The 15,222-nt window shown below is 43.6% G+C and overlaps 1 protein-coding gene across 3 annotated transcripts in view; it reads right to left on the bottom strand.

The window, feature by feature from the left end:
• LOC712725 (aspartate-rich protein 1) overlaps positions 1-15,222 on the bottom strand; it is a 68,046-nt gene that overhangs the window by 28,550 nt on the left and 24,274 nt on the right. For 2 of the 3 annotated variants that reach the window (XM_077950303.1, XM_077950304.1), the window contains exon 1: positions 10,078-10,307. The exons of the other annotated variant lie outside the window; for it this stretch is intronic. In XM_077950303.1, the coding sequence (XP_077806429.1) occupies positions 10,078-10,175 (98 nt within the window). In that variant the 5' untranslated portion in view covers positions 10,176-10,307. Of the gene's footprint in view, positions 1-10,077; positions 10,308-15,222 lie in introns of those variants that run through there. 3 annotated transcript variants of the gene reach the window in all.

The raw sequence follows: 15,222 nt of genomic DNA, 5'->3' as shown, positions 1-15,222 counted from the left end.
GAATTTTTACAGGTACTATAGAAGGAAGCAGCTTAATTATACCCACTGAGGTTTCCAAAGTGGCAGACTGGAGCTGCCGGTGGCTGCCTTACAACATGGGAGGAGAGGAGCCTGTGAATCAAATGAATGCAGAAAGTAGAGCCAAGAGATAGGGACAAATAGATGGTCTGATGCTGCTGCAGCTGCCTGGATCTAGCTGGTTCTGAAGCCAGTTTTTTTTTTTTTTTTTTTTTTTTTTTTGAGACTGAGTCTCACTCTATCACCCAGGCTGGAGTACAGTGGCGTGATCTCGGCTCACTGCAACCTCCACCTCCTGGGTTCAAACGATTCTCGTGCCTCAGCCTCTCGAGTAGCTGGGATTGCAGGTGCCTGCCACCACGCACCATGTTGGCCAGGCTGGTCTTGAACTCCTGACCTCAGGTGATCTGCCTGCCTCGGCCTCCCAAAGTTCTGAGATTAAAGGCTTGAGCCACCACACTCAGCCAAAGCCAGTGTTCTTAACCTTATCGGTTAACAAAAGTTTTCATGGACTTTGTTTTTCCTTTAGGTTTCTTTTTTTCTCTTAAACCAGTTTGAGAGAGGTTTCTGTCACTAGTACCCTAGTTAGTGAACACAGCAGGCCTCTACCCAATAAGCAAGGAAACCCAGGAGGGAACAAAATAACAGCTTCAGGCAAGGGAGCCGGCCACACCACTCAGTCTCCTGCAGGGATCACCCCACCAAAGGGGCTATGGGACACCATCCCAGGAGGAGCCCCGGAGCTACCTCCTCACACCAAACACACCCAGATGCACCAACACACCCTGCCAGTGGTAGGCTGGGGGCAGTCTGCATATAATCCTCTCGACAACACCAAAGGGGAAGGTGAGGCTGATACAAATCTGCTCCCACAAATAAAACAGGAATATCTCCCTTCCTCTTCACTATCAGCACACAAGCTTCTCATTTCATTTTTCTTCCGTAAAACCAAGGACTATTCCAGGAAAACATTGAAAACAAAAAGCAGCATTCAGACAAATCCAAAATGTAGGCCATTCTACAAAATAACTTTGCCAGGTCTGCAGTTCTATATTTATTTGGAGATAGGTCATACTCTGTCACCTGGGCTGGAGTGCAGTGGTTCGATCATAGCTCACTGCAGCCTTAAACTCCTGGGCTCAAATGATCCTCCCACCTTAGCCTCCTGAACAGCTGGGACTACAGTTCACCATATCCAGCTCTGTTCTGTATTTAAAGAGACAAGAGAGATGTGACAACCATGTACAATGAGTGACCATTAACAATAAGTTCACGGTGGCTCATGCCTGTAATCCCAGCACTTTGGGAGGCCAAGGTGGGCGGATCACCTGAGGTTGAGAGTTCAAGATCCAGCCTGGCCAACATGGTAAAATCCTGTCTCTACTAAAAATTAAAAAAAATTAGCCAGGCGTGGTGGCAGGCACCTGTAATCCCAGCTACTTGGGAAACTAAGGCAGGACAATCATTTGAACCAGGGAGGCAGAGGTTGCAGTGGGCCAAGATTGCTCCACTGCACTCCAGCCTGGGCCACAGAGCGAAACTCCATCTCACAAAACAAAAAATAAGTTAATAATCTAACTGTAATACAGTCCATACTCCAATTAGGGGCCAACTGGAGATATTTAGATATGGACTGTATAACAGATTATATTAATATAAATATTCTTATGTGAAATAATAATATTGCAATTATGTTAGAGAACGACATTATTTGGGGTCAACACCTGCTGAAGGATTTAGTTGTAAAGTGCCATGATGTCTGCAGCTTACTTTCTCTACCTTACCATCACTATAGAGAGAAAGAGAGAGAAAGAAAGAATACCTGGGGCAAAATGTGAAAAGTGGTGTGTTGGGGTCCGTGCCGGGGGTGGTGGAGAATGAAAGAACACACAAAAGACAAAGACACACAGAGAACATGGCGGCCGCGCTCAGAGCCTCCGCCTCACTTTATTTATACTCCATAAACCCCACGTCAGCAGAAAGAATGCAATGCAAAACAAACTTTCTTTTCCCACATGTAACCTTCTACTCAGTTCCTTGTTTCTATGCTCTTCCTTATCTGCCTGCCTTCTTGGTGCCTACGGGAGTTCATTAAAAGTTCAATTGGAGATACTGTCCTTGAGCCCTATCTATTCTCAGCATACTGTTTCCAAAGGCCCCTGCATTTCCCCCTTTTTGTTTTGTTTTGCCTCAATCCTAAAAGGTAGCCTATATTTGTTCCTGTGTTTTCTTTTGTTTTTGGAGGCGATGGAGGGAGCATCGGATCACCAAAAGAAGTAGACCCAATCTGAGTGCCCAAAACAATATACTTCCAGAGATTGTAGAAATCCATGTTTTCATCTGGGTCCATGGGTTAAAGGCAGCAAGGCGCTGACCCAGCTCTTGCAGGGTTACGGTTCCGGACAACACATGTAATTGTTGTCAAAATGCTTCAGAAATGTTCTGAGTGAGCTCTTGGATGTCCAAACTAATATTTTTATGGCCTACTAATAATTTTCGGATTACGGTCCAATTTTGAGAGATGTTAAAAGGCACAGGCGTTACACAAAGTTGAGTGGAGTTCCAATCACATTGTAATGTTATCTGAGTACTAAGTACAGTGAGCTGATCTCCAAGCCATGTCAATGCTTGCTCCATGTTGTCCAATCTTTCAGCAAGTTGAGAATCAATGTTTCGTTGTTGAAGCCATAACCGGTGAGATTGCTCGTGCCATTGCTGCACAAATTCAGCATTTTGTATACTTTGATGAAGAGCGAGTCCTGCTACGGTCGCAGTGGAGGCGATGGCAACAAGACTCATCGCCGAGGCAATTATAAGTCCAAGGGCATGGCGGGTTCGCTGGAGAGAAGTCCAAATATAAGTTTCAAGAGGTGATGCCCCCCATGGTCGCGTAAGGTTAACAGGTAGCCAAATTTCCTTACGAGCCCTGAGGATATAAATATCCCCAGTAAAGTTGTGCCACCAGAAATGATTGAGGCAAGACAAAAATGTACACGTATCTGTACAATTAACAATCCCCGTATCATTATCCCATGTCAAACTCCCTGCTAATAATAGGTAGGGCTTACGGACACAAGCAATAATATATCAGGAGGTATTTCGATATAACTGAATATGAAAGGAGTTAGTTGGGTTAGAAAGATTAAGGGACATATTCCCCACAAAAGTGCTAATGGCATCGCCTGCAGCTAACAACTTCCAAAGATGACTCTGTACTTCAGGCCTCCTTCACGCCATACCAAGGTTTCATTACTGTTAGCGGCAATACTTTTATTTACCCAGTGTCATTTCAAAGGTATGTGACTAAATTTTATTTGAAAATCACCGTGCACACTCCAATCAGTTATTTACATTCCATTGTATTCTAATAAAATCCGGGGTTTAGTTCCCTGACATTGTTGTCACTCCAGCACCTCAATATTAGGAGAAATCTCTAGAATAGGACAAAAAAGTAAAGAACTAGGAATAGTTTCATTACTATATACAGTATGATTATATTAAAAGCTTCTAGTTACAATAATAACAGTATTAGCAGCCACATGACTATGATTATAGCGAACAGCCCAGGCTTCATGTGATTTTCGGAGACAATGAGAACTATTTCCCATACATATTGGAAGTCCTTCCACTCCAAATTGATATGTGTTGTTTATAATTCCCGTTTCCCATTCTATATTGTCCTTGTCTATATAGGGGGACGGCATCCAAGTAGTGTCATTGGTGAAAACCTTAATTTCCGCCTCCCCCCAGGCGACTCCCTGATACAAGGGCGGAAGGTGAATATAAGTCCAATATTCATACAAAGCCTCACTAAGAGAAGTAAGTCCCCCACCGAGGCACATCCAACAAAGGAAGAAATGCATGCTGAATCCAGTTTTCTTTTCAACAGGGTTTCAATCATCTTGTAGGAAACCACTCAGGTCCGCTCCCTGTAAGGACAAGAGCATAGCCCTGTCCCTGTTTTAGAACTTGCCCTTGAACATACTTACCTTCTTCATTAGGATACCAAACCTTTAAATTGTCAGCAGGGACTATCACCAAGGGAGGTGAGGAAAGATGGGTTACGGCAGCGGAATCTTGCAATTGTCTCCATTGATTCAAAAAAATTAAGGTAAAAAGAACCTTCAAAATCTGGTTTCTGGGGGGCTCATTTCCCCCTTTTTGTTTTGTTTTAATAGTTGAGTTTTTAAAGTTAAATTTGCGCGCTCAATGATGGCTTGACTTTGACTGTTGCCCGGGATACCGATATGTTGAATATTGTATTGCTGTAAGAAAACTTGTAATTTACGAGGGACATAGGCAGGGGCATTATTAGTTTTAAGTATAAGAGGAATGCCCATGATGGCGTAACAAGCTAAGAGATGAGTAATAACAGAAATGAGAAAAGGTATCAATGGTATAATGAACATACTTTAATCGTCCAAAAGAAGGGACACCTCGTGGATTAACCCCAGGATGGAAGGATGGAATGCTCAAAGGAGCACAGGAAAGACAAGCTCGAATAAGAGAACGAGGTTTTTTTTTTTTTTTGAGACAGAGTCTCACTCTGTCCCCCAGGCTGGAGTGCAGTGGCCGGATCTCAGCTCACTGCAAGCTCCGCCTCCCAGGTTCACGCCATTCTCCTGCCTCAGCCTCCCAAGTAGCTGGGACTACAGGCGCCCGCCGCCTCGCCCGGCTAATTTTTTGTATTTTTTAGTAGAGACGGGGTTTCACCATGTTAGCCAGGATAGTCTCGATCTCCTGACCTCGTGATCCGCCCGTCTTGGCCTCCCAAAATGCTGGGATTACAGGCTTGAGCCACCGCGCCCGGCCAGAGAACGAGCTTGTTTATAAGTTAAATGAAACCGTCATTGAAGGTCAGAACTATTAGTGTGATGTAGAGTATATTTTTGTTCTGCAGCATGTAGGTGGCCTATTAAAAGCGAATTAATCTGAGTATTACCATGAACTAATGGTCCAGGAAGTTGAGAATGAGAACGAAGATGAGTGATGAATAAAGGAGCTCAACGTTGGCTCAAAGTAGAAGATAACAAGGAAAAGAGTTTTTGAAGAGAAGAAGTAGCACAAAGAGGTAAAGTGGCCTGAGAAATATAAGTAACATAAACGGCGTATTGAGAATCACTAACAATGTTACAACCAGTAGTAGGGAAATCAAGTAAGATCATCAGAACAGCAAACAATTCTCCCTGTTGCACCGAGGGATAAGGATAAACTGTAACTCGAGATTGATGAACACTCCAATATCCAGCCTTACCATTGCTACTAGCATCAGTAAAAAAGGTAGGACCTTGAACAGGAAATACAGAAATTGGTGAGAAAGGCAACACAGAATGTTGCCTAAAAAATGAAAAGATTGGAGACTTAGGATATTGGGTAGAAAATTGTCCAACTAAAGAAGCGCAAGCAACTTGCCAAGAATCAGAAGTTGCAAGAAGATAAGTGATCTGACTATGAGTGAATTGAGAGATAATTAAGAAAGGATCTCCTCCCCAAAGTTGTCAACAGTGATGCTGTCCTTTGATGATCAGTTCAGCTAAACGATCGATATAAGTAGCCAAGCGTTTAGATATGTTATTGGACAAAAAGATCCATTTTAGTGGTCGATTAGTTTGATGAATCATTCCTGTGGGAGAATGTAAAGTATGAAATAAACAAAAGGAAAGGGGAACACCGGGAAGGAGATAATGTAAATGGGCCTTTTGAAGTTGCTCTTCTACAAGCTGGAGTTCCTGTAAAGCCAAAGGAGTTAAATGGCGTGAGTTGTCCAAGTGACTGTCTCCTTCTAGAATAGAAAAAAGATGTTATAACTGATATGTTGGTATTCCTAAAACAGAACGCATCCAATTAATGTCTCCTAGAAGCTTTTGAAAATCATTTAATGTTTTTAAATGATCACGTCGAATTTGAATTTTTTTGGGTCGAATATTTTGTGCCCCCAAGGTATAACGTAAATATTGAATAGGAAAATCCAGTTAAATTTTTTCTGTGGCAATATTAAGTGAGTAGAAAGAAAGCTGAGTTTGTAATGATACAAAAGCATCTTGCTGCTTTTCTCTGGTGGGTGCAGCAAGAATAATGTCATCCATATAATGATATAAAAGAACAGAAGGATGATGCTTTCGAACAGGATCCAAGGCCCTATGGACAAATTCTTGACACAAGGTAGGGCTGTTTAACATACCTTGAGGTAAAACTTTCCATTGATATCGAGAAAGTGGCTGAGAATTATTAAAAACAGGGACAGAGAAGATCCATATGATAAATTAACACAGTTGGAAACTAATTTTTTACAGGATTTAAAGTCCTATGTAAGAATTTTTGACATACAGTAGGGCTATTAAGTATACCCTGCGGAAGAAGCTTCTACTGATATTTTTGAATAGGTTGTCCATTATTATTTTTAGGAATAATAAAGGCAAACTTTTTACAATCTTGAGATTGTAATGGAATAGAGAAAAAACAATTTTTGAGATCTATGACCATTAATTTTTAACTTTGTGGGATAAGGGCAGGATTAGGAAGACCAGGCTGTAAACTTTCCCTAGGTTTAATGTAAACATTTATAGTTTTAAGACAAGACAAAGACGGGAATTCCATGCAGAAATACGTGGCTTTATATTCCTCTCGGCCATTTGTTTTTTGACTTACTCTTATAAAGTCCTAAGTATTTCTTTAGATAATGGTCACTGTTTCACCTAAATAGGAGTGGTGGCTATGAGTTTAAAGGATTGTAGCCCATTTTGAACATCATATTTTTGGCAGCTAAGGAAATATGACAAATGTTTAAAAAAGCAGCAAATTGTTGTGAAAGATCTTGTTCCCAAAGATTAATATTGATAGGAACAATATAAAAAAACACTTGACCTTGTTAACCTTTAGGACCGACACAGGTTAAAGGTTCTACGTTTTGATAAACCACAGAAGCAGCACCCAAGCCAGCGAGCATAACTGAAACTTATTTTTCCCATTGTATAGGCCACTAATTTAAACAAATGATAGACATATTCACCCCCGTATCAATTAACTCTTTAAAAACTATTCCATTAATGTGCAATGAACATAAGGGCTTTTGATTAGAAACTAAAGTTTCCCAAAAAACAGTTTTTTCTGTGCTACCAAACCCTCCCTATTGAGAATACGTTCCCCTGCCTCTAGGCGTATAAATTGTGAAACTTGTACCATAATAAGAATTTTATTAGTAACATCAAGATCAATGATTTCTGGAATCATCATTAACTTCCGTATAGCACTGTTGTTTTGACCTAACAAAAGTCCTACATGTCCTTTTGGCAAAGGGCCACACACTCTAATAGCTAATTTATATACTCCTCTATTAGGAGACAAGGTAAAAGGTTGAGTAATAACTAAGTCAGCAGCGGCGCTCTACTTAGTTGCCGCATAAAGCTGAGAAACTGGGGTAAGGTGTGGGATCCTTAAGGAGGACTTGAATTTATTCCTTGATGTTGTAGGTCATTGCTCACTGGGTATTGTAGTAGACTTGTATTGTAATTGTTGGGGTCCCAAGCCTGTGGGCCCCGGCTCCCATTTCCCAGGAGAGGAGACAGTAAATTTCCACTTTTATCAGTTTTGGAACGACATTTATTTGTCCAATGTCGACCTTTACCACAACATTTGTACACCTCTGAAGGCAGCTTTCTGCCTTGAGGGATAAAAGTGTTCAATTTTTATGACATTCTTTTTTGAAATGTCTAGGTTTATCACACTGAAAGCAAACACCTTGTTTGTTATTTCCTTTTAAGGCTTTAGACAAAGCTCCAGCAAATAATTGAGCATTATAAATAGCCCCTCCAACACTAACACAAGTTTTAATATATTTATCTAAGTTGGCCCCATTGGCCTTTAACGATTTTAACAATTTTTAACAGTCAGCATAAGCATTTTATTTTATTTATTTATTTTTTTTGAGACGGAGTCTCACTCTGTCGCCCAGGCTGGAGTGCAGTGGCCGAATCTCAGCTCACTGCAAGCTCCGCCTCCCAGGTTCACGCCATTCTCCTGCCTCAGCCTCCCGAGTAGCTGGGACTACAGGCGCCCGCCACCTCGCCCGGCTAGTTTTTTGTATTTTTTAGTGGAGACGGGGTTTCACTATGTTAGCCCATGTTGGGATGGTCTCGATCTCCTGACCTCGTGATCCGCCCGTCTCGGCCTCCCAAAGTGCTGGGATTACAGGCTTGAGCCACTGCGCCCGGCCAGCATAAGCATTTTAAAAAGACAATGTTTGTAACAAAATTTTTGAAGCAAGGCCAGCACCCACAATTTTGAAGACAGCATCCTGAAGACGGGCTACGAAATCTGGATATGGTTCATTTGTGCCCTGTAAAATCTTCACAGAGGAAAGGGAAGATTTTCCTGTTATCTCTATTTTATTTCAGGCCCTTAAAAACAAAGTCTTGATTTAAGTAAAGGCAACATCATCTAGACCAGCCTGAGCATTAAGAGTAGCATATTGGCCCGTGCCTGTGAGTTGTTCCTCAGTGGGTCCAGGGGGATCACACATAACATTTTTCCTAGCCTGTACATGCGCCTTGTTCATTTACCAGCTGTGCAATTGTAACCACTGAGAACGATCAAGAAAAGCCTTCCCTACAGTCTTCCAGTCTATAGGAATTATCAAATTTTCTGATGAAAAAATATCAAGAAGACCAAGGATGGGGTCCATAGTTAGAAATGGCAACTTTCATTTCTTTTAAAAATTTAATTTGTAAGGCATTAAATTGGACATTATTGCCACCATTTGAAAACTGAGCATTAGGAGCAAAAGAAGCACAAATAATTGGAAACAGATCCAGCTCCTTAATTTTTTTTTAATTAAAAGTATATATAATATATAATAATACTCATATCCCCAAATATAAAGAATCCCAACATATTAATAGGAAAAGGCAAACAACCCAACCAAAAGTAGCAGAACAAAGAAATGACAATAAACCTATATGTCTAACATCATTACTCACTAGGAAATATGTATATTAATACCAAATTGAGAATCATTACATACACAATACAATGGTTAAAATTTAAAAACACAGAAAATATCAAGAGGTAGTTAATGTATTAGGCAACTCGAATACTCAACTTCTGTTTGGAGTGTAAATTGGTGGAACCTATGCACCCCTATAACATAACAATTTCCTAGAAAAATTGTGTGCACATTGTTGGGGTTATTAATACTATATTAATATTAATAGTTAATATTAATGTGCTTATTTATTGACTATTGAAATACTCATAATATTTTAACAAACAATAAGATATACATATACACTGGTTTTGACATATTAAACAGGTGTTTAGTATAAATTTAAAGTATGTCTGATGTGAACAGGGCTTCAACTTTGCCAAACAAAGGTAAAGATAAGGAAGCCAGGGGGTTGGAGGCTCTGGAAAATCCTCTTTTAACAAAGCAGAAGGAAAAGAAACAGGGAAAGCTCGCAAAGGTGAATTAGAAGAATATATCTGTAATATTTGTTGAAGCATTTCCATAATACACTGCATGTCAGAATTTCCCTTAGAAGAAGGAAGAGCTGGCTTTTTCTCTTCTCCCCCTCTTGCTACCACCCCCCCCCATCCTCTGTTATCCTGGCACAAATGGGCTCCATTTCAGATTTATTTTTTCCCAAATCCTCAGATACCATTCCTCCTGTGGCTACATTACCACATTCTGAATCAGTCTCAAGTAACTCTAATGTCTGAGTGATAGAGTTACACAAGGTCCACAATTTTAGAGGCATAATATCCCCTAACTGGAGAGCTCTAAGCAGAGCTTTTACTACCTGTAACCATTCTCTCCAATTCAGCTGCACTTTAGTCTGATACTGAAACTAGTAACAATGTTGTTCAACATGGGCAAAAAATCGCTTCAAAGTCTTTTTCTTTCACTTCCACTCCTAGACAGCAACAGTCCTTGAAACAGCCATAAATATTCTGAGGCCAGAGAGATGGAATTCCCCATAATGAAAGTTTAAGAAGGTTCCCCTTAACAATATCCGGGCCTTACCTGCCCTTAGGGGGTTCCCCTTCTTGTTCTCCCCTACTCACCCGTGCTGACCCTGCTCGCTGCGCCACTTGTTGGGGTCTGTGCCGGGGGTGGTGGGGAATGAAAGAACACACAAAAGACAAAGACACACAGAGAACATGGCGGCCGCACTCAGAGCCTCCGCCTCACTTTATTTATACTCCATAAACCCCACGTCAGCAGAAAGAATGCAATGCAAAACAAACTTTCTTTTCCCACATGTAACCTTCTACTCAGTTCCTTGTTTCTATGCTCTTCCTTATCTGCCCGCCTTCTTGGCACCTACGGGAGTTGATTAAAAGTTCAATTGGAGATACTGTCCTTGAGCCCTATCTATTCTCAGCATACTGTTTTCAAAGGCCCCTGCAGTGGTGAATCTAGATGCATACAGGTGTTCACTGTACTAGTCTTCTCATTTTTGTGCAGGTTGGTTATTTTCTCTTTTTTTTTTTTGAGACAGTTTCATTCTTGTTGCCCAGGCTAGAGTACAGTGGCGTGATCTCGGCTCACTGCAACCTCTGCCTCCAGGGTTCAAGTGATTCTCCTGCCTCAGCCTCCCCAGTAGCTGGGATTACAGGTGCCTGCTACCATGCCTGGCTAAGTTTTTTTTTGTATTTTTAGTAGAGACAGGGTTTCACCATGTTGCCCAGGCTGGTCTTGAACTCCTGACCTCAGGGGATCCGCCTGCCTCAGCCTCCTAAGGTGCTGGGATTACAGGCGTGAGCCACTGCGCCTGGCCCAGGCTGGTTATTTTCAAAACAAAAAGCTGGAAAAGAAAAGAAAGCACCACACCTTTGTCTTTGCCTGCCCTCAAATCTGTACATATATGTACACACATGCAGTGATGATGCAGGTACAAGCAGGAACACATGTACTGTGGGGCACAGCAGACAGGTGTACAAGGGGTGCTAGACCAGGAGGCAGCAGAAGCAGCTTTCAGCCCAGATCTTTTTTTTTTTTTTTTTGAGACGGAGTCTCGCTCTGTCGCCCAGCCTGGAGTGCAGTGGCCGGATCTCGGCTCACTGCAAGCTCCGCCTCCTGGGTTTACGCCATTCTCCTGCCTCAGCCTCCCGAGTAGCTGGGACTACAGACGCTCGCCACCTCGCCCGGCTATTTTTTTGTATTTTTTTACTAGAGACGGGGTTTCACCGGGTTAGCCAGGATGGTCTCGATCTCCTGACCTCGTGATCCGCCCGTCTCGGCCTCCCAAAGTGCTGGGATTACAGGCTTGAGCCACCGCGCCCGGCCTCAGCCCAGATCTTCTTCCCATCTTTGGTACATCCCTTTCCTGGCCTGTTTCCTCAGCTGTACAATCAGAGCTCAAACATGATTATCAGTTTAAAGGTTGGGGGGTCCAGGCGTGGTGGCCCACACATGTAATCCCAGCACTTTGGGAGGCTGAGGTGGGTGGATCACCTGATGTCAGGAGTTTGAGACCAGTCTGGCCTGCATGGTGAAACCCCGTCTCTACTAAAAATACAAAAAATTAGCAGGGCATGGTGGCATGTGCCTGTAATCCTTGCTACTCAGGAGGCTGAGGCAGAAGAATTGCTTGAACCCGAGAGGTAGAGATTGCAGTGAACCGAGATTGCATAATTGCACTCCAGCCTGGGTGACAGGGTGAGACCCCGTCTCAAAAATATTAATTAATTAATTAATTAACAAAAATTAATTCATTTTTTTTTTTTGAGACAGTCTTGCTCTGTTGCCCAGACTGGAGTGCAGTGGCACGATCTTGGCTCACTGCAACCTCCGCCTCCCGGGTTCGAGCAATCCTCCTGCCTCAGCCCTCCAGTAGCTTGGATCACAGACCTGCGCCAGTATGCCTGGCTAATTTTTGTAATTTTAGTAGAAACGGGGTTTAGATATGTTGGCCAGTCTGGTCTCAAACTCCTGACCTCAGCTGATCCACCCGCCTCGGCCTCCCAAAGTGCTGGGATTTCAGGCATGAGTCACCACGCCCGGCCAATTTAATTTAAATAAAGGTCAGGTGGATTGGTGAAGGATTCTGTGGTATAGTGAATGGGGTAGGAACTGAGGCAGAGGCCCAGATGAGATGGACCTTTCATTTTTTTCCAGACGGGGTCTCGCTCTGTCACCCAGGCTGGGGTGCAGTGATGTAACCACAGCTCCCTACAGCCTCAACCTCCTGGGCTCAAAGCAATCCTCCCATTTCAGCCTCCTTAGTAACTGAGACTACAAGCACCTGCCATCATGCCCAGATAGTTTTTGTATATTTTGTAGAGATGGGGTTTTGCCAGGTTGCCCAAGCTGGTCGTAAACTCCTGGGTTCAAGCAATCTGCCCACCCTGGCCTCCCAAAGTGCTGGGATTACAGGTGTGAGACACCACCTCAACCAACATGGTCCTTTCTATCATAAAGTTACTTCTCAGGTGGTGGGTGTAGGTGACAGAAACTGTCTGCAGGGTCAATCCTCTTCCCACCCAACTGCCAGATTCTAGGCTTCTCAAGGGACTGAGTTCTTAGAACTTGACACTGGGTTTGAGATTGGCAGACAAAACCCCTGGACTAACCAAGAGAATTGGCTGGCTGGGCTCAATCAGCAAGGGAAATGCATTTGGACTTTAAGCTGTGACTTCCCCCAGGGACCCTCAGGGCAGAACCTGTATCTCAGGAACTGGGATAGGATGAAAATCTAAAACCAGCCTCCAGGATCCGTCTGGAGAAGTCAGTGGGGTCAATCCCACAGTCAACTCTCTAGCCATCTTTCTGGTCAGTAAAGCCTTCTGGATTCCTGGGGCTTTTGAAAAGAAGGTTGAGGTTATTCTCAGCAAAAGACCATCCTGCGAAGACCCCAGGCAGGTGTAGAAACTTCAGAGGGCAAGAGCCCACCTGACTTACAGAGGACAGTGCTTCTCTGGGCGGAGGGCACAGCACGCAGGACAAAGCCGGAGCAGCTCAGACGGCTGGAAATCAGGGAATGCAACCACAGCAAGGAGACAGGATGCTTCACCCAACAGACAAGCAACGTGTACACTCCTACTAGTGGTTGCATAGAAATTGGCAGGCAATTCACAGTATGACGAAATAAAAAGCCACCTACCCTATCACCCAGCAATCTCACTTTTAGGATTTACTCAAGTTTAGAGAAACACTTTCATGTGTGGACAGTCAAGTACGAGGATGTTCACTGTGGCACTTTTTTCTCTTTTTTGACACAGAGTCTCACTCTGTTGCCCAGGCTGGAGTCCAGTGGCATAAGGTCGACTCACTGCAGCCTCTGCCTCCCAGGTTCAAGCAATCCTCCTGCCTCAGCCTCCCGAGTAGCTGGGACTACAGGCATGCACTGCCATACCTGGCTAATTTTTGTTTTGTTTTGTTTTTAGTAGAGATGGGGTTTTACCATGCTGGCCAAGATGGTCTTGATCTCCTAGCCTCATGATCTGCCTGCCTCAGCCTCCCAAAGTCCTGGGATTACAGGTGTGAGCCACCGCGCACGGCCAGCACTTTTTATAAGAGTAAAAACATATAAAGAACAGGCCATCTCAAAAATAAATTATCAAGAACAGCCATTTACAGGAGAAACAGATAAGTAGGGTATGGTATATTCGTAAGCTGGACCCAAAACTGTGATTAGAAGGAATAAGCTAAGTCTGTATGTATGGACATCTATGATGTCCTTAAGATGCATGTAAAAATAATGATTTTGTTTTTGTTTTCGTGTTTTTGAGATGAAGTCTTGCTCTGTGACCCAGGCTGGAGTGCAGTGGCATGATCTTGGCTCACTGCAACCTCTGCCTCCCAGGGTCGAGTGATTCTCCTGCTTCAGCCTCCCGAGTAGCTGGGACTACTGGCACACACCACCACGCCTGGCTACTTTATGTACTGTTAGTACAGATGGGGTTTCACCATATTGGTCAGGCTGGTCTTGAACTCCTGACTTCAAGCCATCCACCTGTCTTGGCCTCCCTAAGTGCTGGGACTAGAGGTATGTCACCGCGCCTGGCCAACCACTGTGCCTGGCCCTGTTTAAATACCTCAAAAAATATGTACCAAACTCTGAACAGTGGTTAGTCTGGGGAGGAAACGGAATGTCACTGCTAGCCACAGGAGACTTTAATGTTCTGATTGTTTTAAGGAAAACTGTTTTTTTGGTTTTTGGTTTGTTTTCGAGATGGAGTCTCACTCTGTCATCCAGGCTGGAGTGCAGTGGCATGATCTCGGCTCACTGCAACCTCTGCTTCCCGGGTTCAAGTGATTTTCCTGCCTCAACCTCCTGAGTAGCTGGGATTACAGGCGCACGCTACCACATCTGGCTAATTTTTGTATTTTTAGTAGAGATGGGGTTTCACTGTGTGGGCCAGGCTGGTCTTGAAATCCTGACCTTGTGATCCATCTGCCTCAGCCTCCGAAAGTGCTGGGATTACAAGCATGAGCCACTGTGCCTGGCCCGTTTGTTTTTGTTTTTTGAGATAGGGTCTCACTCTGTCACCCAGGCTGGAATGCAGTGGTGTGATCACAGCTTACAGCAGTCTCAACCTCTTGTGCTCAAGGGATCCTCCCACCTCAGCCTCCCGAGTAGCTGGGACTACAGGCGTGCACCACCACACCATTTTTTTTTTTTTTTAAATTTTTAGTAGAGATGAAGTTCTGTCATGTTGCTCAGGCTGGTCTCAAACTCCTGGGCTCAAGTAATCCACATACCTCAGCCTCCCACGGTGCTGGGATCACAGGCATGAGCCACCATACCCAGCCAAAAATGTATTCTTACATTACTTGTGTTATATCAAATTAAATTTCTTAAGGAATCATCAGTCTTTAAAATTAAATCCACACAGTGAAATACTACGCACTTATTTTTAAAAGGAGGGGGGCAGAGGCGGCAGCAGTTTTCAGTGGCCAGACAAGAATCCTCCAGAGAAAATGGCAAGATGGGAAACGGTGTTTTGGCCAGGCATGGTGGCTCACGCCTGTAATCCCAGCTCTTTGGGAGGCCGAGGCGGGCGGATCATGAGGTCAGGAGATCGAGACCATCCTGGTGAAACCAGGTGAAAGCAGAGACAGGGAAACCCCATCTCTACTAAAAATACAAAAAAATTAGCCAGTCATGGTGGTGGGTGCCTGTAGTCCCAGCTACTTAGGAGGCTGAGGCAGGAGAATGGCGTGAATCTGGGAGGCAGAGCTTGCAGTGAGCCAAGATCACGCCA

Source organism: Macaca mulatta, chromosome 10 (assembly GCF_049350105.2).
Source record: "Macaca mulatta isolate MMU2019108-1 chromosome 10, T2T-MMU8v2.0, whole genome shotgun sequence".
NCBI classification, from domain to species: domain Eukaryota; kingdom Metazoa; phylum Chordata; class Mammalia; order Primates; family Cercopithecidae; genus Macaca; species Macaca mulatta.
Note: the sequence above shows the minus strand (reverse complement) of the source record. Positions and strands in the feature narration are given on the sequence as shown.